The sequence below is a fragment of the Panthera leo genome, chromosome B3, assembly GCF_018350215.1.
Source record: "Panthera leo isolate Ple1 chromosome B3, P.leo_Ple1_pat1.1, whole genome shotgun sequence".
Classification (NCBI taxonomy): Eukaryota; Metazoa; Chordata; class Mammalia; order Carnivora; family Felidae; genus Panthera; species Panthera leo.
In genome coordinates, this window is record NC_056684.1 from 535963 (window position 1) to 560699 (window position 24737).

Sequence of the window (24737 nt, forward strand, 5' to 3'; positions counted from 1 at the left end):
GCGAACCCCACCGTGTTCTGTGTTTTCGCAACTGCCTGCCTTCAGTGTTAACTTCCTGAAATCGCACGGGGGGGATACGTGTGGCTCCCGGGCATTTCGTTCTTGCCTTGTGTACCTTTCCGGTAGGGGGGGACGTGTGGTGCCCGGACCTCGGTGTCTTTATTCCTTCCCCTGGTGGTTCCTTCCGTGCTCCCTTTACCAGATGAGGTGGGCGAACGCGTGGTTCGTGTGTCTGCCTGTCTGTGTGCGAGCTCCCGTCCTGCCGGGTGTAGACTGGAAGGGGGATCCCCGACCTGCAGGGAATACAGCTGCAGCCGCGCCGGGGCGGGTTTCCGGAGCAGCAGGGCACGGAAGGCCCGCGTGCTGGTTTTCCCGTGGCCGGCCTGGCGGGTCGCCGCACGCTTCGTGGCTTCCGACGCCGCACTTAGGCTTCTGCCGGCGGCCGACGTGTCCTGGGCTGCACTCCTTCCCCGAGGCACATGGTCACGGGATGGTCGGCAGAACGCATTCCCCGGGCTGCCGGGCGTGGCGTTCAGCCCCTGCTTCTGGAGGCCGCTGCGCCCCTGGGCTCCGGCCCCCGCTTCCTTCCGCAGCCGGCGACAGTGGGCCACGCGGCCCCTCTCCTTTGACCCCCACCGTGAAGGGCTCCTGTGCACACGCTGGCCCCTGGAACACCCGGGGTGAGCTCCCCGCCGTGAATGCCTTTTGTGAGGTGACCTCGTCACGGGTGTGAGGCCCTGGGGTTTGACGTCCTTGGGGCCACTGTCCTGCCTTCCACGTCCCTGATATCCACACAGACGTTTTCTCCCTCGTCTTTCCGCTTTTTTAAATGACGCTTTTCCAACACAAAAGTTTCCCGTCCGTCCAGGTGTGATGTACGCACACGCGTGCGTCAGCGCGGCCGAATCTCCCAGTAGCGCCGGCGTCTTCCGCTGCGCTCGGATTCCCTTTCTCTCTTGGTATCGAGAAGAGGTCTGGTCTAACTTGCCCCTGCGCAGACAGCCGGTCGTCCTGACCCCGTTTACGGAGAAGTCCGGTCTCTCCTGGACGCTCCAGCGCCGGGGCCGGGTCACGGGGCCACGCGCGCGCGGCCGGCTCTCTCTGCTGTCGTGCCGTCTTTGTGGAAGTCACGTCGTTTTATCTTCCTCCTGTTTTCTCAACAGTGAGTACGACATCTACGGGTTCAGGACCGTCCCAGAGGACGACGAGGAGGAGAAGCTGGTGGCCAAGGTCCGCGCGCTGGACCTGAAGACGCTGCACCTCACAGAGAACCAGGAAGTGTCCACCGGCGTCAAGTGGGAAAACTACTTCGCGAGCACGATGAACCGGGAGATGGCGTGCTCTCCGGAGCTGAAGAACCTGATCCGGGCGGGCATCCCGCACGAGCACCGTTCCAAGGTGTGGAAGTGGTGCGTGGACCTCCACACCCGGAAGTTCAAGGGCAGCACCGAGCCCGGGTACTTCCAGACGCTGCTCCAGAAGGCGCTGGAGAAGCAGAACCCGGCCTCCAAGCAGATCGAGCTCGACCTGCTGCGGACCCTGCCCAACAACAAGCACTACTCCTCCCCCACCTCGGAGGGCATACAGAAGCTTCGCAACGTCCTGCTGGCCTTCTCCTGGCGGAACCCGGACATCGGCTACTGCCAGGGTCTGAATAGGTGGGTGTCGGCCCCACGCCGCTCCTGTGAACCCCACCGGCCGGGACGGGCCCCTCCCCTGCGGGGACGTTGCAGTCAGCTAGGTCGAGTGACGCAGCGTCCCCCGGGGCGCCCGCCGGCTCGGTCCCTTGAGCAGCCGACTCTTGGTTTCGGCTCAGCTCACCATCTCCCTGTTCGTGAGTTCAGGCCCCGTGTTGGGCTCCGTGCTGACCGCTCAGAACCTACTCGGGATTCTCTCTCCATCTCTCTCTGCTCCTCCGTCGCTCGGGATCTCTCTCCGTCTCTCTCTTGAAATGAACAAACTTGAAAAAAGTAAAATACGAAAACAATACCGCTGCCAAATTTACGTTATCTGAAGCGACTACGTTTCTTGTTCTGGTTCCTCACGAGGTTCAGGGTTTGACCAGAAGTTTGATCTCACTGTACTTTCAATTATAATTGTATACGATTTTACGCTCATGACGCACGAAGCGGATGCTCGTGGCCATTCCTCGTTCATCCAGCGTCTTCGTGAGTTGAGAAGTTGCCCCAGATGGTTCTGCGGCTGGTTGGAACCTGGCACCTGTGGACGAGAGTCTGCGGGTCTCACGCACATCCCTGCTCCCATAGGCGGAGGACACTGGGAGGCCGCCCACCTCGTCGCTCCTCATTCGGAGCCGGGCTAGGGCGGGACGAGGCCACCGGAGGCCCCGGGGTCCGCGCCGCAGGGGGCTGCGTGCCGTGGCTGCTTGGTGCCTGGTGTCTGTGGCTGACGTGCTTTCTGCACTCGCTGGCCCTGCGCTCGTCCAGTGATGCTCTGTCCGTGCAGTGGGAGCGGGAGATACGTTGAAGCGTGAAGAAGCCGTGTGTGCTCGCGTGAGTTAGGAGTTTTGCCGTAAGCCAAGCGCACGCGTTGAGTTGTGGATGCTGACGGTTAATTCTGGTCGCTCACAGGCCCTGACTCCCCCTCCGTGCCAGATACTGACCTCCAGTAAGGGCCGCGTGTTTGTGTCTGAGTGGCCGTGCTGCAGAAGGAAGGTTTCAGCTGGCGTGTTCACACTAGGCAGTTCCCAGGAAGTCACCTGCCTCTGTGGTGGGGAGGACGGATATGCCGTCTGTGCCCCGAAAGTGATGGGTTCGGCTGCCCCTTGGCGCCCCGTTAAAAGAAAACAAGCCGTAAACGGGATGCCGCGTAAGGAACGGTTTAATTCTCTTTGAATCCACGATTCACGTGGAACACCCAGTCTAACGGCTTCCGGAAGCCACAACCCTCTGAAGGCCAGCGGATCCCTCCGGCACGCCTGTTTGGGGGCGATGCTGGCGCCCCGTTCGTCTGGCGCTGCCGTGGAACCTCCTCTTCCACAGTAAAACTTCCGGAAAATTGCCCCCATCGTCTGCACCCCATCACCCTTAGGGCCTCTTAACTTTAACCATTTTATTGGGGTTTTCCCCCAAATATTTTACATGTGCCTCCTGAGAACCCAGAACTTGGGTAGAAGAACGTTGGCCTTTTGTGAGTGATCCAGGCCTGCCTTCTTGAAACTTGGTTAAGGTGACGTCCTGCGGGCTGTGCTGACTGCAGACCCCTGGCCCCGCTCCCCACACCTTTGGGTGCTGTGGGCTTGCTGTCTCTCCTGTCCGTCCCTGCCGCGGCCAGCTTCCTGCGGCCCGTGCGCTCAGGCCTGCCTGAGGCATCCCCTTCCGCCGACCCCACGTCCCTCGTTTCCAGGTCTTAATTCGAGGTGAATCCGTCGTAATTTTATGTGAGGAAGAAAAAGACCACAGCCAGCCTCGGAGAAGTAGGGTTAGGGTTTCCCGTAAGCGAGGCACAGAAGCCGTCAGAGCAGAGGCGCTTGGATTTCAGATGCAGAGAGAAGGGCTTTTTTTCTCGTTGCTCTGTGTCCGGATCCTGCCTGAATGCCTACCGGGAGCCAAGCCTGGGATCACTGGACAGGTCCGTGACTGGGGACAGTACAACGGCTGAACCCAGGTTTCCTTTACGAGCGAGCTAACCATTGTTCAGGCTCCTGCCCCCACGTGCACGCACACCGTGGCCGCGGCTCCTTCTGAAGGCCCGTCGGAGTGGCTGTCTGTAACCCATCGTACACCTCTGGACTCTGCGCACAAAAGAGCTGCATCAGCTAAGCGTTTTTGTTTAATGAGGCTGGTTGATCGTTGGGAACGAATTTCAGCATCCTTAAACGAAAACCAAATGAAAGGGTTGGCGGGAGCAGTACCTTTGCTTCTCAAACATCATTTATCTTAGTGTTTATTTTGAGGGGGAAGGGGCAGAGAGAGAGAGAGAGAGAGAGGGAGAATGAATCCCAAGCAGGCCCTGTGCTGTCAGCACAGAGCCCAACACGGGTCTCGGACCCATGAACCATGCAGTCATGACGTGAGCTGAAATCCAGAGTCGGACGTGCCTCACTCGGGGCACCCGGCTGGCTCAGTTGGTGGAACACGTGACTCTTGATCTCGGGGTCGTGAGGTTGAGCCCCACATTGGGGGCAGAGAGGACTTAAAACAGAAAGAAAAGGACAGATGTGTTGCTCGTGCAGGAAGTTGCTTGTTCTTTGCAGGGGGACCGGAGATGGCCGCGGCTGTGTAAGCAGACGGCGCGTTGCGGCTGGCCAGCCGTGCAGCCCGGGCCCCGGCGTGCGGGGTGCCGGCCCTCACCTTGCTGTCCGTCTGTTTACAGGTTGGTGGCGGTGGCCCTGCTGTACCTGGAGCAAGAAGACGCGTTCTGGTGTCTGGTCACCATAGTGGAAGTTTTCATGCCTCGAGACTATTACACCAAGACGCTGCTGGGGTCCCAGGTACGGCTAGAAACACCGCGTGTCAGCCAGCGGCCTGGAGAGCCCAGCCGACACGTGGTGAATTAAACTTCGGTGGGGGAGGGGCTCCCGTGCGTGCTGAGCCTTGAAACAGACGTACGAGGAGGGCGTGCTGCAGACCCCGGGCCTGGCTGAGTGTGACCGGGCAGGGAAAGTCCCACCGGGCACAGCTGTCCCCCCCCCCCCCCCCCCCCCCCGTCCCCGGCAGTCCTGCTGTCTCCCTCCCTGGGCACAGGTGTCCCCCCCCATAGCCCTGCTCTCTCCCCAGCACAAGCTGTCCCCCCCCCCCCCGCCCCCGCCATAGCCATGCCCTCTCCCCGGTGCAGCCTTCCTGGGGAGTCCGGGGGCAGGAGTAGGCAAGCCAGAGATTTCTGAGGGGGGGGCACCTGCGAAGGACCAGGGAGGGAGCAGGGAGGCGGGGGAGCCCCCAGACCAGGGACCAGGGACAGGAAGGTGGCTCGAGTGGGACGGGTCCCAGATGGCCGTGTGGTTCTCAGGAAGTCTCGGCCAGGCCAGCAGGGACCCCTGTGACAGACCTGTGTCTCATGCCGACAGGCTGCATCGGGGCTCTGCCGCGGTCACTTCCTTCCTGGGAGCAGGCAGCGGGGCTGGCAGTCACCCCCCTGGCGGGAGACATGCCCACAACACCCGGCGCCCGAGGACGAAGGGGCGGGAGAGCCCAGGCTTGTGTCCTCGGGGGCAGTTCTGGCTCCAGAGCAGCCCTGGGCTGGGCTGGGGCCGCCGTCCCTGCTCCCCAACTAGCAATCCTGCTCGTAGGCCTGACCTTCACGGCCCTGCGGAGGCCAGCAGAGGCACCGGCGGGGGATAGGCGGGTGGCAGGAGGGGACTGAGGGTAGTCCTCTCCCCGCTCATCACGGGCACCGCCCGTCAGTGGGTCTGACTCCTCCGCGGTGCCCACTCCTGTCTACTGTCCCCCCTCCCCGCCCCCGTGCGGGAGGGGCCTCCCTGTTCCAGTCTGGGGGTGACTTCCTGCCCTTGCCTCTGGGCCACCAGCAGCCGCCTGGCTTCTCAGCTTCTCTGTCGCTGTGTGACTTTCCTGGGTAAAATCCCTCAGGGTCTCGGTTGTAAATACTGGGAGTAGGCTCTGTCCGCCTGGCTGGCCCCTGCCTGAGTTTTGCTTTAGGTCTGCACGTCTGCCTTCAGACCGGGTCCTCGTCGTGGCCTCTGTCACTGCCTGCCCTCTGCGCCCGCTAGTCCACCAGCCTGGACTCCCCCTCATTTCTCGCCCCCCGCGTCCCTGCGGTTAGCTTCTGGTCATTGCCGCCTGCCTGGTGGCTCTCATCCCTGCTCCCCCTTGACCCCTGACCCTTGTCAGGGTGCCCTGCCTTCCTGTATAACTGTCACTCCTGGGGTCAGCCGTGCCCCCTTGTGACGGAACACCTGCTCGCCGGTCACGCCCTGACCTCGGGTGAAGACGTGACTCCCTAGGTCACCGTTGCCCTGCCTGCATCCTGGGGAGCACCTGCCCTGGGCGCTGAGCACCGCTTCCTCGGTGCTGCGTCCTGCCCCTCTGGGGCCGCCCGCTGCTCTGGTCCGGGGCCTCGGGGACAGCGCTTGTCTGACGGGACCCTCCCCGTGTGCCTGCTGGTCCTGTAGCTGGTCAGCGGCCCTGACGTTCACTTCGATATCGCGGGCACGCGGCACGGTGAGCGCGGAGGGTGCGTGAGCGAGCTCTCCGGCCGGGGGCACTTAGCGAGCCCCCCTCGCATCTGCACAAAACCATCCGGATGCGGGCATCACGGCCCCCCTCCTCCTTGGGAGACCAGCGGAGCTCAGAGACGCTAAGCACCTTGCCCGAGGAGCTACCACCAAGGCCCAGGCTGGGGTCTGGACCTCTGTCCACTCCTCCTGGAAGGCCGGGGAGGAGAGCAGGGCCTGGGCTCTGGGCCCAGTGATCCCAGGAGAGTCATCTGGTCCTCCGGTGACCGCCTCAGTCTGCTAAGCGACCGAGAGGCTAGTTTCGCCAGTGTATAAACTGGGAAGTGAGCCGTTAACAGGCAGCAGTCGCTGTTTTGTGGGAGTGAGGGGGCCAGTAAGTAATGTCCCGTGTATCACAGACACCCGGGAGCCGGTAGCTTCAGAGACTCAAAGTCTCAGATGACTGTGTTTCAGAAGGAGAAGGTCTTACTCCGAAACTTACTCCAGCGTCAGGAAGGAGCCTTTGTCTTGGTTCCCTTGAGCCAGGCCCTCCCCGCTGTGGGGCGCGGCCCCGTGCCCCAGTTTCCACATCTGTCAGATGAGCGTCAGACTCCCCTCCTGTGGAGTGCTTGACGTCAGATTCAGACGATGCTTTAAGGGTCTGTCATAATGTTCAGAATTAAAAAAAACTCGCAGTTACAACAGGCGGAAGGGAAAAACCTATCTTAAGTATGTGGATTTGAGATGAACTGTGCCTCGTGTTGTCCCGGAAAGGGAATCGTAAACTGAAGAGACTCTCTCCCCAACTGAGAAAGTCGCAGAAGCTCCCGAGGAGAGACGGTAAGAGCAGGATGAAAACCGCGTTACTCTACCAGGGAGACCACGGTTGGCATTTTGATGTGCTCCCTTTTTGCTCCTCCCCCACCTCCCCTTAGGTATGGGCGTTGGGGGCGTGAGGTGTCCTGTCTGCTTCGCGTCACGGCTCCGGCGAGTTGCCCCGTTCGGTGGCTGCTGCGTCCCGTCGGGGCAGCGCGTGCGTGGACTGTATGTGTCCTACAGGGGTCACCGCGTGGGCCGCCCTGAAGCGGGGACAGCTCGTGTGCCCCTCTGCCCCCACAGCGCCCTGCTTCCCAAATCCCTGCCGGCTGCTCGCGCCTTCTCCATCGTTCCATCCGCTGTGCACCAGGACCTGGCCGGCACCGAGGACCCTGTCCCCTGGTGTCCCCTGGTGTCCCCCGGTGTCCCCCGGTGTCCCCCGGCGCGTTCCTTCCCCCCCGCGCCCCGCCACCTCCCGAGCCGGCGGGGCTGGGGCTGAACACAGGTCGAGCGGTGCTTGCTGCCAGCTGCTCCGCACCCGGCCCTCTGCGCCTGGACAGCCTCGAGCACGAGGTGCCGCCTGCCGCCTGACGGATACGGGGCGCTTCTCGCGCCGTGGGGGTGGCTTCTCGCCCCTCCTCTTCAGCCCAGCCCTACCCCTCCTGGCAGAAGGAGTCTGTTCCCGTCACTCATCCCGCGGTTCCTCGTTCTGGGGGCACTTGCCCTTCACTCATCCCGTGGTCACTCATTCCGCGGTCACTTGTCCCGCATTCATCCCGTGGTCACTCGTTCTGCGGTCACTCATTCTGTGGTCACTCGTTCTGCAGTCACTCATTCTGGGGTTGCTTGTGCCGTGGTCACTCATCCCGGGGTCACTTATCCCGCGGTCACTTGTCCTGTGGTCACTCGTCCTGGGGGCACTTGTCCCGCAGACACTCGTTCTGGGGGCACTTGTCCTGCTCTCATCCCGTGGTCACTCGTTCCATGGTCACTCTTTCCGTGGTCACTCGTTCCATGGTCACTCGTCCCACGGTCACTCATTCTGGGGTCACTTGTCCCGTGGTCACTCGTCCCAGGGCCACTCATCCCGTGGGCACTTGTCCCACAGACACTCGTTCTGGGGGCGCTTGTCCCGCACTCATCCCGTGGTCACTCATTCCGCGGTCACTCGTCCCGTGGACACTCGTCCTGGGGTCACTCGTCCCGCAGTCACTCGTTATGTGGTCACTTGTCCGGTGGTCGCTCATCCCAGGGTCACGTCCCACAGTCTGCTGTCCTCCCTTGCCCACCTTCAGCCCCTGAAGGTGGCCAGCACTGGCCCGAGCCCCGGCCTCAGGCGCGTGCTGTCCCGGCGCCGTCGTTCAAATGCGCAGGCGCGGTCTTTAGCGGGTGGTGCTGACCCTGCCCACCGAGAGGGGCGAGGCTTCCGGGGAGACCCCTCTAGGGGAGCACGCGCCGGCTGCATCACGTGGCGCCCTCGCGTGCCCTGGAGCGGTCTGTGCAGGTGTCCTGGGGCGGCAGCCGCTGCGAGGTGCAGGCAGTGCTTCGCGCCCTGTGACATCTGTGGGACGGCTGTGCTGCTGTCACACTAACTCTTGGGCCTGGGACTCGGTTGTGACCCATGTACCCTAGGTCTCGCGTGCAGCGGCCGGGCCGACTCTTCTCCCGGCTCAGTAGCGGATCATAGCGGCCTGCGCTCTTGGGTGTTTGGGGCACACGAGTGGGTTTCAGGCCCGGGGGTGGGCGCGCCTGCGGGCGTGAGGTCCCCCGTGCGCGGCTCAGGCGGCGTGCCCGAGCGCACCCACTCCTCCGCCTCCGACCCCTCCCCAGGTGGACCAGCGGGTGTTCAGAGACCTCCTGAGCGAGAAGCTACCCCGTCTGCACAGCCACCTGGAACAGCACAAAGTCGACTACACCCTCATCACGTTCAACTGGTTTCTGGTGGTGTTCGTGGACAGCGTCGTGAGTGACGTCCTCTTTAAGATCTGGGACTCCTTCCTCTATGAGGGACCAAAGGTGGGTCTGTTCGCCGGGTTTCTGGGCAGCGCGGTGGTGGCCAGCTGCCCGGGTGCGTGAGGGGCCGCCGTGGGGCCGGGGTCACAGGCCCGCCCCGGCCGGGCCCAGGTGTGCCTCTGCTCACAGGTGTCTCTGTCCCGCCCACAGGTCATTTTCCGCTTTGCCCTGGCTCTTTTTAAATACAAGGAGGAGGAGATCCTGAGGTTGCAGGACTCCATGTCCATTTTCAAGTATCTCCGTCACTTCACGCGCACCGTCCTCGACGCCAGGTGCGTCCTTGGGGGCGGGGGGCGTGGCGAGAGCGGGAGCGCTGGTCCCTGCTTCCCGAGGAAAGGGTGGGGACAGGCTGGGGACACCAGGTGGCCTCCAGTGATGGGGAGGGGCGGGGGGAGGATAGAGGACAGTTTATTTTTTCCCCAGTGAACATCAGTCCCAGCAGCAAAGCAGCATCTTTATTTGTCCAGCAAGCCTTTACTGAGCGTCCGGGGCACGGGGGCCACGGTGACCGAGGACGGACATCTCACGTGAAAAACCTAGGGGAGACCACTGGCGTGACAGGCTCAGGGCTGCCGTGGGGGGAGCCCAGATGGGACAAGTGCAGGGGAAAGGTGGGGGTGAGCGGGGCCGGGGGGACCCCAAAGAGAGGGTGTCCTGGGCAAAGGGGTCCTGAGGAGTGGAGGTGAGAGGCAGCGGGTCTGGGGCCGTGGCGGAGCAGGACGGGCTTCATCCCCCAAGTGTCGGGAAGACAGGAGGGCTGGCACCGGAGAGGAGACCCGGGGCCTGGGGAAGGGGGGTGGGGGGCGGAGGGGGTAGACTAGAGCGTGGAACAGGAAGCGGAGTTTGGGGAACCCCGGGCTTCTGGCCCGGGCCCCAGGCCTCAGCGGATCGTGTCCGTGTTGTGCGTGTGCCCCCGACCGCGTTTGGCGGCTGCCCTGGGGACTCGCCAGGGGCTCCCACGGCCAAGGTGGGGTACAGTTCACTGCTGCCCATGTGGTACAGGGCCGCCTTTCCCTGCACATGACCGTGTTCCGTGTCAGGTTTATCTACCCGTGAGGAAGCCATGAGTTTTTCCGCAGAGAAGCGTCTGTGGCTCACATACGTTTTCAGATTAGTTTCTAAATTATTTCTGAGAGAAAGAATGCGAGCAGGGGGAGGGGCAGAGGAAGAGAGAGAGGGTCCGAAGCAGGCTCCGCGGCGTCAGCGCAGAGCCCGATACAGGGCTCGAACTCACAGACTGCCAGATCGTGACCTGAGCCAAAGTCGGACGCTTAACCGACTGAGCCCCCCAGGCGCCCCTCAGACTTTTTGGACTGTAGCTCATAAGACCGTTTCATATCAGAACGTGAACTGCCCGTGCCAGAGCGTATAGAAGTGAAACGGTTTGTTGAAATGTTTGTGGTTCTTGCTAAAGGTCTGTGTTAGATGTTGAGGTTTCTAACTTCCTGTTACAAAACGCTTGTCATGATTCACCACGTGGGTTTCTCGTCCACTGATGTGTCACAACCTGCTTGAAAGCCCGCAGGGCCCCCCAGTAAGCTGGCAGGTGCCCCTCTTCTTGGCTGGCCCCGCGAGAAGCCGCAGGCCCTCAGGGCACCGGCGCTGGGGGAGCCCGGCCGCAGGAGGGCTCTGGGGCAGGGGCTGGGCCCAGGTCCCGGGGAGGGGACGCTGCGAGCGAAGGGGCTGATGGCTGAGGCCACGCCCGACAGCCCAGAAGGCATCGCGGTTTGTAAGGATTTTCAGGCAGCTTGACGTATCGGCGGTAGTGGCCTCGGTTTCGCCAAATGAAAAGCCAGGGAGCAAAGCCTGAGAGAGAGCAGGCCGAGAGCGTGCGCCACCCTTCCATCAGGTCAGGGTCCCCTAACCTCCCTTCGGGCCCAGGCTGCAGGATGTGCCCCCCCACCCTCCCGGCAGCGCCTCCCGCAGGCTCTGCAGCGCCACCTCGTGAGCGGCCTCGGGCACAGCCGCCCGGCCGTCGGCCTCAGAAACCCCGTCCCCGTGGCTGGGTGGCGACCCGGGTGTTTCACTCGGCTCCCCAGGCTGGCGGGTCCAGGGGAGCAATTGCACGTAACCGAGCGGCTCCGTAAGAAAGGAGGGCGCGGGTGCTGCGTCCCGCGTGCTCAGGAGACAGCGGGTCAACGGATTAAACCGGTCTCGAGTCGGGGCCCCTGGGGCCTTCAGCCTGGGCTGACCATGGGATAGCTCTCATCTCCTGACCGGGCCGCAGAGCGGAGTGTTCTGCCCTGCCCGCTGGGCTCACAGGCCCCGGCAGCACGGTCCCACCGGAGGCTCTGTGAAAATAACCTAGTGTTGTTTGCCTCCCATAGAGGGGGCTGGAGGCCGGCTCTCAGGTGCGTGGAGTCTGCGACTCGTGGCTGTAGGAAAAGGAGCTGGTCGTGTGGCCCTGGGTCCCGGGTCTGGGCTCACATTTCCGTTCACAGACCCCTGCGGCCCCGGCCGGCAGAGCCCAGTAGGAGGCACGGCTCTGTGGAGGCCTGTCCTGTTCTCCCACGTGCCCGTGTTCTAGAACAGCCTGGGAAGCTTGGCATTTGAAGGTGGCCTTCCTGACCTTCGACCTCACACAGGGAGTCCTCTGGAGTCCGGCTAAGGAGTAGGTGTTTGGAAATTCAGTAGGGAGAAATGCCAAAGGCTACACCCTCCCTTAACATTACACCTTCTAGAATAAACTTCTATCAAGGCAGCCCACGTGGGTGGATGGTGGCAGGCCACCCGTGGCCGCTGGCTCTGTCCTCACAGCCTCTCCGGGGTCTGGAGGTGCGCCAGGGCCCTGTGGCTGGGAAGACAAGCCCCTGGACTGGACGAATCAGGGGCTGCACCCGGCCCCGGGCCCTGGGGCACCTTCTCGTTCTGATCTTACTAAACCACTGGCCAGCAGCTACAGCCCCGTTTCTGTGATTTTAAACCGTTTACTGTAAATCGGTGCCTTGATCCCAGGATAGTAGGAAACCATAGAGTCCACATCTGTCTGCAGACGTGTTCGAGCCTCGTTGTGTGGCTCCTGGGTATCCGCTGCTCCCTGGTCAGGCCCGAGACGGCCCTCCGGGCCATCCTTCTGCTGGTCCCGAAGGCTCGGGCTCGGGCTCGGGCTCGCCGGCCCTGCAGTCACAGGCAAGTGCCGGGCGCCGTCCTTGTGTGCGTGTTGTGGTGGCAGCTCTGGTGACCCCAGACCTCGGGAAGGTCACTAACGTATCCCAGCCTTTCGACGAGGAATCAGAAACCAGAAAGGGAAGGGACGTCACCTGCCCCGCAACACAGCGAGCGCGCGTCTGAGTCCAGGCCGTGGCCCAGGGCCGGCCCCGTGGCCTGTGCGTGAGAAGGGCTGGCCTCCAGGCGATACGCCCGCTGGGGTCCCATCCCGTGTCCTGCCCTGCTGACGCTCCGACCCTGTCCTGTGTCCTTCCAGGAAACTGATCAGTATCTCCTTCGGGGACCTGAACCCGTTCCCCCTGCGCCAGATCCGGAACCGGCGCACCTACCACCTGGAGAAGGTCCGGCTGGAGCTGACGGAGCTGGAGGCCATCCGGGAGGACTTCCTGCGTGAACGGGACGCCAGCCCTGATAAGGGTGAGCTGGTCAGCGATGAGGAGGACACCTGAGTCCCCGTCCCCACCCCCCACGATGCTGCTCTTGCCCTCACAACCAAAGTGTGCCGAAGGGTGACCGCGGAGACGTCTCTGCTCCTTTAAAGCCCGAATGTAACGCCCGTGGTCTCTGGAGGTCTGCCGGGCAGACATCCAGGGCCACGCCGCACTTTCTCCTCTCCACTTGCGGTGGGGTTTGTCCCGTTTACGACCGTCTTCCGTGCCGTGGCGCGTGGCTGCGCGCGCCCCCAGGTGAACTGGCTGGATGTTTTCCTGGCCCTGTTGACAGCACGTGTCAGCCGGGTGGGTCATTGGCTCGCGCCCCCGGGACCCCGTCCCGGGCGCCTCCCTGTCTCGCTCCTCCTGCACCCGGTGCAGCCGAGGGCCTCCGCCGGCCGAGCAGCCACGCTGTGCTTCGCGCACTCCCGGGCTACAGTGTGGCTGCTCCGGGGGCACGAGGGTAGTGAAGAGGGGCCTTTCCTAGAAAAGCAAGTGCGTCCCACGCTCAGAAGCGGCCTGTAGAAAACCCACACATCTTCCCTGCGGGCAGGCGGCCTTGCCTCAACTCTGGAACGGCCCTGGCCCTTCCGTGCACAGCATTTCAAGCAGCGAAGGGCCTGGCTTTCCAGACAGCCCTCACTCCCTCCTGGGCACCAGCTTGGGCTCGCCTGCCCTCAGCCTGCCCTCTGCCTGGCGCAGATCTCTGTGAGATCCTTCTGTGGAGGGAGCCGTCCCGCAAAGCAGGCCCCGCCCTGGGGCCTCGGTAGAGGGGACAGGGCGGGGCCGTGGTGCAGGTTCCAGGTGACGGTCGAGGTCTCCTCCACCTGCTGGCGTGGGGGGAGGCAGCTGCCGGGGCTTGGGGCGCCGCTCGGGTCCCCTCCCCAGTGCTGCCCACGGGCATCCGCTCTGGCGGCGTCCTTGCTCATCCCCGAGGCCGTGGGGGTCACGCCGCCCAGGCCGCTCCGGAGACGGAGTGCTAGCTGTTTGAAGCCCCGGAGACAGGCTTTGCCCAAGGAAGCGGACTTCTGCCTTATCACAGCGAGGACCGTCCCTGACGCGGACGTGTGACACCGTTTCCTGGCACAGTATTGCTCAAATAGGGAAGAAATGACTTCAAGTGGGATTTTTACACTACCTGGAGAAGCTGGAAACAGCCCTTAGTTGATGTGTTCGATGCAGCCTGAGTGCTGAACCGATGGAATTTGAAGCGCTTTTTTCCCAAGTAGGGATGTCCCGTCGCCAGCGTTGAGCAGGGTCCAAGCCGGGTCCGCATCTCCACGGACCGAGTTTCCGTCCGTAGGTTGGTTGACTTGATTTTCGGGTATCAGACACGTTGCACCATTGTTCGTTTCCTGGGAGCCGCTGGTGGCGTCCTCACTGCCGTTCGCGGACCCCCTGCCCTGGCCCCCACGCAGCTGCCGGCCTGGGGACAGCGGTGAGGATGTGCGGCCGGATCAGACCGTACTTTCCGGATCGATTTCCCGGAGGTGACGGTGCCGCTGGTTTTGTCCGTCTTGCCCCAGAAAGATGCATCTTAAAAACGTGGGTCGGGCCCAGGTTCCCGCTGTATGTGGCTGGAGTCGTGGTTTCAGGGAGCGGCTGGCCGGGCTGTGCTGCTGCCTCCAGGCACTCGTCCGAGGCCGGAAGTTGGTGCGAAAGCCGAGGGGTCGGGGGAACGGGCCAGGGGTGCTGGCCTCCGGGTGTCCGGACTGGACAGGATGGGGCCGTCGCTCCAGAACCACAGGGCCCGGAACGGCCCCCTCTCCTGCCCCCTCCACCGGGCGGGCAGCGTCCCGATGGGGCAGCCTCAGCACCGGCCCAGGGCCCCTGCAGGCTGGGTCTCGTGGCGACGCTTCTTGCCCAAACGCGTGTACCGTGGCCAAGGGGATTCCCTCAACGTGTTGGGGGGGGCACCTGCCAGCTTGCACGTGGATGTGTTTTTGTTTCATGGGTTGAACATGTTAATACTTTTGTATATTTTTTCACTACAGTTTATATTTTTATAGACTTTGTATCGAGGTTTTTCTAGATGACGTACGTCTATTTTATATAACGAGTCTTGTGTACGGCTCCCTGTATTTGTGTATAACCCTGAGCACGACGTGGCTCCCCACTCCTGGGCCCCGGGCATCCCGCCTCTGGCTCATGCTGGGGCCGCTTCCCCGGGTAGCACCTCCCTGGTCACTTGCGGCCATGCGGACAGCTGTCCAGCACCCGCTGGGGCTGGACCGAGACTGGATTCTCCTCCATTGTATCAATATAGGAAATATTCTAGGCAGATAGCCAGCGCGTTTTCCTTTTTGAAGCTAAACGTGTGTATTGCACAAATCCCCACCCTTGGCTTTGCGCCGCGTGGTCTTCCCCGGGTGCCCTGGGCGGCGGCCAGCCTGGGGTGGGGGGGGGGGTGCCGGCAGGGGGGCTGCTGGCAGGTGACTTTCCTTCATGTCTCTGCAGCTTCTGTGCTCGTCTTCCAGTTAAACTTTGGAACGGTCCTACTAAAAAGCCAAATAAACTACTAATTTGTATAACATTGTGGTTTGAAATGTGGTTATAATCGCTTGTGATGGGGCTCACCCCAGGGCTTAGGGGGACAGGGGCCTCCCCGACCTGCCAGCAGGGTGTTTAGGTCCGTGCCCTTGGTTTGCTCTTTCGGGGTGTGTGGGACGAGACGCCTCGCCTCGCGGCGCAGCCCCGGCAGCCGAGGCCGAGCTGGCAGATGGGGGGGCCTCGGCCGGGAGCCGCCCTGTGTCTGGAGCAGCCCCCCGGGTCACAGCTGTGCCGTGCCCCGCCTGAGTCATGGGTTGTTTGCCTCTCGTCTGGGCTGACCGCTCGGCTGCCACCGGGGACGCCATCCCCCTCAGCCCCCATCATCGGAAAAAACACACCACGATGATTAAGACCAAATGTCTTTCCACGGTGTGGGGGAGGGGGCTCCAGGGAGGGTTCCCGGACGGAGCAGACGAGGGCCCGCTGAGAGTCTCCAGGTCAGACTCTGTGAGGCTGGGGGTTCCTGCGGCCACAGCAGCGGGAGCGGAGCCGGCACTGGGACCCCCGGGCCGTGCCCTCTGGCTCTCGCCCCTGCTCGGTGTGGGTCAGGCGCCCGTACGGAGGCCGTCACAGAGCGTGGGTCCCCAGAGCTGCTGCAAACACAGGAAGGAAGCCTGCTGCCCCTCCCCCAGCGCAGGATCCCGGGACTCTCTCAAGCCCCCGTGACTCGCTTTCCTGAAGTGACCTCAGAGTGACTAGCTCTGCCAAAGCCGTCTTCCTGCTGGGGGCAGCCCAGAGCTCAGGTGGAAGGGGGCTTGGGCCAGACCCACGCAGAGCGGGCGGGGCTCTGCAGCCGGCGGCGAGGGGGTGTTACCGGAAGGGTGCTGTGTGCGGAGAACGGGAAGCCGGGGAGCGGCTGGGCACCTCTCCCTCCGTGCCTTCCACGTAGGGACCGCCCCGTGACAGACGCCTGCTGGTGGCTTCAGCCTCTGATGCACAAGTGGCCGCGTGGCCCTCGCTACCGCGGCCTAAGGACCGCCGTGAACGGCACATGCCGTGGAACTGAATGTGGTGTCCCCCGGTGTGCACGGGGCGGGGGGCCGGGGCCTCTCTCAGCCTCGGTGTCCCCCACGTGAAGAAGGGGTCTACGCTCTCCAGGAGTAGGGCTTGTGAGCACCGTGTAAGAGGGTCAAGTTCAAGACTCATAGCCAGAGGTAAGGGTTGGAGCCTACCCAGGCCACTTCCTGGAGGAGCAGCTGGGCCGCCCCCCCCCGCCCCCAGCCGCCTCATTCCTGGTTCGAGCCCAGAATACTCCCCAGAGCACCCGGTGCCCACCTGCCATCTGCTGTTCACGCCTGCCTCCGTGGACCTAGGTCTGTCCGGCAAGAAGGGGGCTCTGGTGGGCAGGTGTTAGGTCACGGGTCAGCGGCACAGGAGCCCAGCAGCTGGGGTTGGCGGGGCAGGAACCCCCCCCCCCCCAAATCTGTCTCTGAACATGGAGATGTGGGAAAGGGACAAGCGGGGACCAGGAAGGATGTGGCCGCCCATCTCCTACCTGCACCCCGTCTCTCCCCCTGGTGCAGGTAACAGCCGAAGTGGCGAGGGCCAGGAACCAGACAGGGCGTCCCGGACCCCATCGCCATCATCCAGGAACCAGACAGGGTGTCCCGGACCCCATCGCGATCATCCCAGGGGACAGCCCCTGCTGGAGACCAGAGGGCCTTACTGCTCGAGGGAGGGTGTGACCCATTCACTGTGAAACACAGGTCTCTCCTGGAGTGGAGACATGGGGGGGTGGGCGAGCGACTTGAAGGGGCGGAAAGAGCGTGGCCCAGGACCCCCGCCCACCCCCGCCTTTGCCAAGCTGTACTCCTGCCAGAAGACCTCCCAAGGAGGCCACCAAGCACCTCTTCTAGGGGTTCCCCGAGGAGCACGTGAAGGGTGGTGAGTCAGGAGGACAGAGACCAGGGGGTCTGACCTGAAATTCTCCCAATCCAAGAGGAAGTCACGCCGTGCTCGAAACCATAGTGCTCATTTATGTGTAACAATAATAACGTTCTGCAGACTGTTAAAAAAATACCTTTCTTGGGGTGAGAGATCCCTAGCCCGCCATCAGCGGGCCGGGTTAGCACCTTTGGGGTGCAGCCCGCACTGGGGCATGAGGTCCGTGCGTCTGGGACGGTCTGTTCGTGCAGCCTGGCCTGGCTGGAGTGGGTCAGCGGCGGGCGACACGCTGATGGCCGCGGGAGGGGACCCCGTGGCCTGGTAGGGGGCAGGAGCGGCAGCACTGGGTGCGGACGGCAGGCAGCTGGCAGCGGCCCAGCAGGCGGAGGGTCTCACAGAAGCCGAAGGACAGGCGATCCCGCTCACAGCCTGGAGTGGGGTGGGGTGGGGTGGGGTGGGGTCCTCAGGAGGAGCCACACCTGCTCCCTTCCCTCCTCCACCTGGGATGTCCCCAGGATCAGGGTGGCCAGGAGCCTCAGGGGCTTGGCGGCCACCCCCAAGGGCTTGAGCCCTCTGGGCCCGGAGGTGCCAGTCCCCAGTTGTTGCTGTGGCCCCATCCCACCTGCCCGCCCTCAGGTTTCCAGAAGAAAGGCCCCGAGATGCCACCCGTGACCATCTCAAAGGCTCCTGAGAAGGCAAAGAGCCTGCTGCCCCTCCCCATCCCTGGCGTGACCTGGGCCACACAGCCTCCCGAGGAGGGACGGAGGGACGGAGGGACGGAGGGAGGAGGCAGACCGGGGCCTGGCTGGCCCTCCCGCCCTGTGCTTATCGGAGCTATTTCGGGAAGCGGTTTGCTTCCAGCCCTCCCGGCCTCGCCCCCGCTGCCACTGACGTCCCCCAGCTGCCCGGCTCAGTGCCACAGACGCCCGGGTGCGGGAGGAGCAAGAAGGCAGCCACGCCGCGGGCCTGGGACATCCCCTGGGCCACACAGAGGGCCCCTGCGGCAGGCTGGCTCCTCCGCCCCCGCTCCTGGCCGCGGGTCTGAGCTACGGCATCTGTGGACCTGCATCCTGTTCCCGCTGTGTGACCTCAAGCGAGCTTCCTCACTCCTGGGGGGGCAGTTCCCTTCTCTGCCAACAACCCCCACCTCCACAGACAGGCGGATGTGGGCCACGCTATGTCAGCTGCCTCACCACGGTGACCGCACGCCCTGGAGTTTCCAGGCTTTCTGAATGTCTTGCCTCGCCACCCCACAAACCGTCACAACATCCTGGGGCTCCAGGATCTCGGTGTCCAAGTAACCCCAGCTGGCCTCCACCCTCAACTACTCACTCGGTCAGGAAACACCTAGCCCCCCTCCCCCCATCGCCTCCTCGCAGCCCGCCCCCTGGCCCCCGGGACACCCGGCCAGCTTGGCTGTAGGCCCCAAAGGCCTCTGTTCCTACCCTCTCCCCCAGCTGGCCCTCTCCTCCAGACAGCACGGCTGCCCAAGTGCCCCTGGCACTGAGCCCAGGCGTGAAGGGCGGGAAGGAGCTGGGGCCCGGGCTGCGTGCGGCAGGGGCCGTGAGCCGCTGCTGAGCAGATGCTGGGGGTCGGGGCGGGTGGCGTCTCCGCTGGGCCTTGAGCCTGGGATTTGAGGAGGCCAGACCACCCCTCGCAGCGGCCTGGGCGGAACCGCCCAAGGAGGCAGCCGGGGTGGGGGGCACAGCCCGGAGGCCCTGAATGCCAGCCTGAGCACCGCACACTGTCCTATGTCCCGGGGGTGGCGGGGGGGGGGGCGGGCAGCTGACAGGCACAGAAGCGGCTGGGCTCTCCTCCTGACCCCCCGGCTGCAGTGGCGGCAGCGGCTGACGGGGACCGGGCAGCAGAGGGAGAGGGCCACCCTCCCTGAGCACCTCCTGGGCCCTCCCCCGCCCGGGACCTGGCTTCTGCTCTACCCACCCCGTCCCCGAGCACGGGGGCCCTCGGCCCCTCTATGCGCCGGGAAGTGGGGCCCGAGGCCGCACAGCTGGTGAGGAGCCCGGTCTCCCGTGCTCGGCACGGCTCGGGCCGCCGGGGCTGCCGGAAGGCGGCTGTGCGCCCGCGTGTGTGCAGAGCCACCTCTGGCCGGGCCCTCCTCCAGCAGGACGCAGCTGGCCAGGAAGCAGCCAGCAGGACCCTGGAAGGGAGGCGGCTGTGTGTGGCTGCACCGCCCGCCCCCCTCCAGCCCGGAGCGGGGGTGGGGTGGGGCGGGGGGCTCAGCCAGAGCCGGGGCGTCCCGGGGACGTCCCTGGCCTCACTCGGCAGGTGACCGAGACCCAGAGGAAGGAGGAGCTTGCTCCAGGCCACAAGGCAACCTGGGGGCCAGGTCGGCCACCGCCCCTCTTCCTGTGCCAGAGGGAGCCGCCCGCGGGGTGCGGTGGGCCGGACCCCCTTGCCTCCGACCCTGGCCTTGCCCCGGCTCCTGCCTGGTAACCCGCGGCCTCACCGTTCTCAGCCAGCCAGTGCCGTGGGGGCGGCAGCTGGACAGGGGGTCCCGTCTCCCTCGTGCCCCGTCACGCTCCCCCCCCCCCCCCCGCCCCGCCCCACCCCGGCACAGCCACCGCAAGGAAGCACTCACGTGGAGCCTCGCCGAGCTCACAGTCTTGGGTGCCGCACGGCCGGGAGCTCTCAGGCCAGGCCTCGTGGCCACACTGGTCACTGTCCTCCTCGGGCAGCCCAGTCTGGGTGTTGACACACCTGACCAGGCGTCTCTGCACACCGCCACCGCAGGGGGCCGAGCACTGTGGGGGAGGAGGGGGCAGGGGTGAGGGGCCGAGCACTGTTGGGGGGCAGAGGTGAGGGGGTGAGCACTGTGGGGGGGGCAGAGGTGAGGGGGTGAGCACTGTGGGGGGGGGCAGAGGTGAGGGGGTGAGCACTGTGGGGGGGGGCAGAGGTGAGGGGGTGAGCACTGTGGGGGGGGGCAGAGGTGAGGGGGTGAGCACTGTGGGGGGGGGCAGAGGTGAGGGGGTGAGCACTGTGGGGGGGGGCAGAGGTGAGGGGGTGAGCACTGTGGGGGGGGGCAGAGGTGAGGGGGTGAGCACTGTGGGGGGGGCAGAGGTGAGGGGGTGAGCACTGTGGGGGGGGAGGGGGCTGGGGGGAGGGGCCGAGCACTGTGGGGGGGCAGAGGTGAGGGGGTGAGCACTGTGGGGGGGGCAGAGGTGAGGGGGTGAGCACTGTGGGGGGGGAGGGGGCTGGGGGGAGGGGCCGAGCACTGTGGGGGGGCAGAGGTGAGGGGGTGAGCACTGTGGGGGGGGCAGAGGTGAGGGGGTGAGCACTGGGGGGGGGGGAGGGGGCAGAGGTGAGGGGCCGAGCACGGTGGGGGGGGGGGGGGGCATCCCCTGGAGCCAGTCCCTGCACCTGACAGCACCCTCCCCTGCCTCCTCAGAGCCCACCTGGCATTTACCTGCAGGAGGTACACCTGCGTGGAGGCCCAGGAGGCCCGAGACAGAGACAGGGACAGGGACAAGGGACAGGGACAGGGCCTGGAGGACCCACCACGGCCCCGGGGCAGTGCGGTGGGGGAGGGGGGGAGGCAGAAAGTTTCTCAAGGGAGCCCTCTGTCCGGAGTCAGGCTTTATTCTGATCCGTTAGGGTCCGAGGTGGTAAAAAACCCTCCAAACAGGTTTCATCTCTGACACTTGGTGCCAGGCCCTGGGCTGAGGGCCTCATCGTGTTAACCTTCACCCCCCGCTGTCGAAGACGAAGAAACAGCGGCCCCGCAAGGCAGAGCCACCGGCCCGGAGTCACTGGGCGGCCGGAGGTGCTGGAACCCCCGAGCCGGGGGGCCCCCCGCCGGCCCCTCCTCCACCCCGGCTGCCGCCTAGGCCTCCGCTGGGGTCCCTGAAGATTCACGGCTTCCGTTCCCGCCCCCCTGCGTCGGGTGCTCCCCTCGGGCCTCACCCCCAGAGTCCTCCGCGCCAGAGAACCCGCCCGGTCCTCTTCCTCTGTCCCCAGCAGCAGGGTGGGGACCTTGTGTGGCCACCGCCCGCGTCTGCGGTGAGCAGAATGGACGCCTAGGGCGGAGGACCAAGCGGTGGCTGCCGGGCACCTGTCCCGCCCCTCCTCCGCGGGCGGCTCACCTGGCCCCAGGGCCCCACCACCCACTTGGTACAGGGCTGGGTGTTGCAGGACCGCGTGCTGTTGGGTCTCAGGGCCTCCTCGCAGAGGCCCGGCTCCGGGCAGGTCACCAGACGCCGCTGCTCGCCACCGCCACAAGCCTCCGAGCACTAGGAGGGCGCGACGGCAGGGAACGGGCTGAGGGCGCTTCTAGGGGCCGAGGCCACCCCCACCCCTGCCCCGCCCCGGCCCCCAGGCCTCACCTCTCTCCAGGAAGAGACGTACCAGCTGAGGCAGGGCTGGGCGCCGCAGGGACGGCGCGCCGGTGGCACGGCCGGCCCCGGCTGGCAGTGGAAGGGCCGCAGAGGCCGGAGGTCCTGCGTGTCCACGCACTGCACGTCCCGCGTCGAGGACCCTCCGCCACAGCTGCGGGAGCACTGCGGGCCGAGCAGCACGGGTGAGCGTACCCCACGCACGAGCGCGCGCGGCCTGCGGGACCCCATCCTCCGCCCGGCCCCGGGGCGGGTGGACAGGGCGCAACGCAGAGCGGGTGACGACGAGGTCCCGAGGGTGACGGCAGGTACGGGGGGGAGGGGGGCTGGGGCAGGTCGCAGGGAACCGAGCAGGGACCAGGCAGGGGACCGGATGAGCACACGATGGCAGCCGGGCGCCTCCCACCCCAGGCCCGCGAACCTTACTCCAGTTGCCCGCGTGCCAGGCGGCACACGGCCTCAGGTGGCAGTGGCGGGCAGGCTGGGGCCGGCCCTCGGGGGCACAGTCGTCCTCCCGGCCCGAACTGCAGCGCACAGGCCTCCACACGGCACCCAGGCCGCAGGTGGTGGAGCACTGGGGACCAGGGCACGGGCCGTGAGGGCGGGCAGATCCCCAGCCAGGGGCTGCCCATCCAGGTGGGGGGTGGGGACCCTGGTGGAGCCAGGGCCTCAGCCTCCCCCTCTGCAGAGGGGGCTCTCCACCCACCTCCCAAGACGACTGTGCGTGAGGACCAGAAATCACAAGCCACTGTCTGTGCCCGCAGGGGACACAAGAGGTGACCCAGCCGTCGTGACCAGGCTCACTGCTCCCCGAAGTCACAGAGGAAGGGAGTCTGGATTCCCGTCTCTGCCTGTCCCTCCCCACCCAGGACGAGGAGTCTGAACAGAGTTGCACAGTGACACCGTGGGGGCACCTGCCAGCTTCTTCCTGTCGAGTTCAGACCCTCGCCGGCCTGAGCGGGGAGGGGCCGCTGGGGGCGGGGGGCTATGGCCGCCCCGTCCAGGGAGCTTGCCAGCCGGGTGTGAGGGACGCTGCCCCCGTCTGTGCTACCCGCCCTCCCGGCGGACCCCTGTGCCGCTGGGGGCCTCCGGGGACTCCAGGGATGGGCGCCTCCCTGGACACCTCACCACTCAGACAAGAAACGGGCCTGATAGGGTGGACTGCCCCCAGGGGCACACGGAGAATGTGACCTAGGGCAACATTTCCCTCCCCCAGCACCGGCAGGGTTCGGTCCCCGGGTCCCAGAGGAGGAGACAGAGGTGGTGAGGCCCCTACCTCGCTCCAGTTGCCCACTTCCCAGCTGGCATTCCCAGCAGGGGGCAGGCGCACGGCCAGGCTGGGGTCTGGCTGGGCCTCAGGGGCGACGCTGCCATTGGCCGAGCCGTCCTGAGCTGGTGTGACCACCACGGAACCGGGGGACTCGGGGCCCACGAGTCCTGGGCCCGGGGCCGGCAGGAGGAAGGCTCCTGGTGCTGCCGGGGTCCGAGGGGTGGGAGGCCCCGGCTCCGGGGTGCTGTCCCCGTCCCGGGTCTCCGGCTGAGCGACCGGCGGAGGAGGAGGGGCAGGAGCCCCCCCCGTGCCGGGCCACAGCTCACTGTCCGCAGGCCCCAGGCCACCGTTCAGAGTTGGCTCCCAGGCCACAGTCCCAGCTGTCCACAGCGATCCTGCGTCGGGACTGGGGAGGAATGGCTGGGGCCCGTGGCAGGTGAGGCGGGTGGGGTGGGGTGGGGCCCTGGGGGGGGGGCCGGTACCCTCCTCCTCAGACAGCTCGTTGGTCCTCTCCCACCACGGAGGGGACGTCCAGCTCTGGCTGTCTTCCCCTCCCAGGACCCCGTTTTGGCTCCCAGGGACGGCCGGTTTCTCCGTGCCACCGGCTAGAGTGGGGGGCCGGGGCAAGCTGGGGAGCCCAGAGTCTGGGGCCTCAACAGGGGTGTCTTCCTCAGGCAAGAAATTGACCAGGGGGTCCGCGGGGGTCTGCTCTGAGGGTGGGGGCGGGGAGAGGCCAGCCTGGCCGGGCCAAGGGGCAGGCGACCCGCCTCCTGGCGTCCCAGGAAGCTCTGAGGCCAGCAGGGGGGTGGCTGTGGGGGGCTCAGCGGGACTGCTCTGGGGCGGGGGCGTCCGGTCCCCCGCACCTGCCAGGTCTGGGGCGGGGTCCTCCAAGGGCCCGTAAGAGAGGTCCTCGTGGAAGTTAATGAAATTGTAGTCGTAGTAGAAATCGTCGACGAACACGGGCCCCGGCGGGCCCAGCCCAGGGTGCTCCTCGATGGCGTTGCCCACGCCGGTCGGCTCAGGTGACGAGGGGGGCGGGGGGCGTGGGGCCAGGCGCGGGGGGATGAAGTCGATCTCGTTGAGGAACTCGTGGCTGGAGGAGGAGCCGCTGCCCGAGCCTTCGGGGCCCAGCACGTCCAGGGTCCGCGGACAGGGCGGCAGAGAGCAGGTAGCCTTGCCGGCCGGCCGCCGCGCCTCGTCACAGGGGATGCCGGTGTCGTTGGTGCAGAGGACGCTCCGGAGCCGGGCGCCGTCCCCACACGTAGCCGAGCACTGGAGAGGAGGCCGGAGAGAGGGGCTCGGGCCAGGGGAGGTCAGGGGCCAGGGGAGGTCGGGGCCAGGGGAGGTCATGGCCCGGGGCGCCCTGCCTGCTGGCCGAGGGCAGAGCGGGAGGCCTCGGCCAGCCGTCTCTGGGCCTGTCCAGCCCAGCCCCAGACCGTGGCGTGCGGTGGTGGCTCTCCAGGGCAGCCCAGTCCCACCGCCCTCCCACCGTGGGGCCCACCAGGAAGGGCCCCCTGGAGACCGATGGTGGAGCTGGGGGCGGGCCCCGCATCCTGACACTCACCTGAGACCAGTTCCCCACGGCCCAGGTGGCAGGGCAGGGCACCTCACGGTTACAAGGACTTTCGGCAGGGGGCCGGGGGAGGTGCTCACAGGCAGGCGGCTGCAGAGCCCTCTGCTCATCCGGCCCCACACCGCGGATACAGAGCACAGAGCGGCGGGAGAGCCCCGCAGACCCGCAGGAGTGGGAGCACGCCTGCCACTCCCCTGCCCACCACCTGCGAGGCACACGGGCCACATCAGCGGAGCCTGGCAGCGCTCCCAGGCACCGGGGGTGCAGGCAGGGCGGGGCGGGGCGGGGCCCAGGGACAATCTCCCAGGCACTCAGGGCGCAGGCGGGTCGGGTCAGGGCCCAGGGGACAATCTCCCAGGCACTCAGGGTGCAGGTGGGTCAGGACGCAGGGGCCAATCTCCCAGGCGCTCGGGGTGCAGGTGGGTCGGGTCGGGTCAGGGCCCAGGGGACAATCTCCCAGGCACTCGGGGCGCAGGCGGGTCGGGTCAGGGCCCAGGGGACAATCTCCCAGGCACTCAGGGTGCAGGTGGGTCAGGACGCAGGGGACAATCTC

General features: G+C 65.7%; 2 protein-coding genes across 2 annotated transcripts in view; one reads left to right on the forward strand and one right to left on the reverse strand.

The window, feature by feature from the left end:
- Positions 1–15093, forward strand: part of TBC1D2B (TBC1 domain family member 2B) — a 66077-nt gene extending 50984 nt beyond the window's left edge. Inside the window, 5 exon segments of the mRNA XM_042940772.1 lie at positions 1164–1658; positions 4336–4453; positions 8777–8962; positions 9110–9231; positions 12384–15093. Of these exon segments, the coding sequence (XP_042796706.1) occupies positions 1164–1658; positions 4336–4453; positions 8777–8962; positions 9110–9231; positions 12384–12576 (1114 nt within the window). The 3' untranslated portion in view covers positions 12577–15093.
- Positions 15094–17175: 2082 nt separating this feature from the next.
- The window catches only part of ADAMTS7 (ADAM metallopeptidase with thrombospondin type 1 motif 7), a 42796-nt gene continuing 35234 nt past the window's right edge, over positions 17176–24737 (reverse strand). The window contains 7 exon segments of the mRNA XM_042940771.1: positions 17176–17421; positions 19592–19754; positions 21093–21239; positions 21333–21506; positions 21763–21915; positions 22618–23883; positions 24176–24389. Of these exon segments, the coding sequence (XP_042796705.1) occupies positions 17264–17421; positions 19592–19754; positions 21093–21239; positions 21333–21506; positions 21763–21915; positions 22618–23883; positions 24176–24389 (2275 nt within the window). The 3' untranslated portion in view covers positions 17176–17263.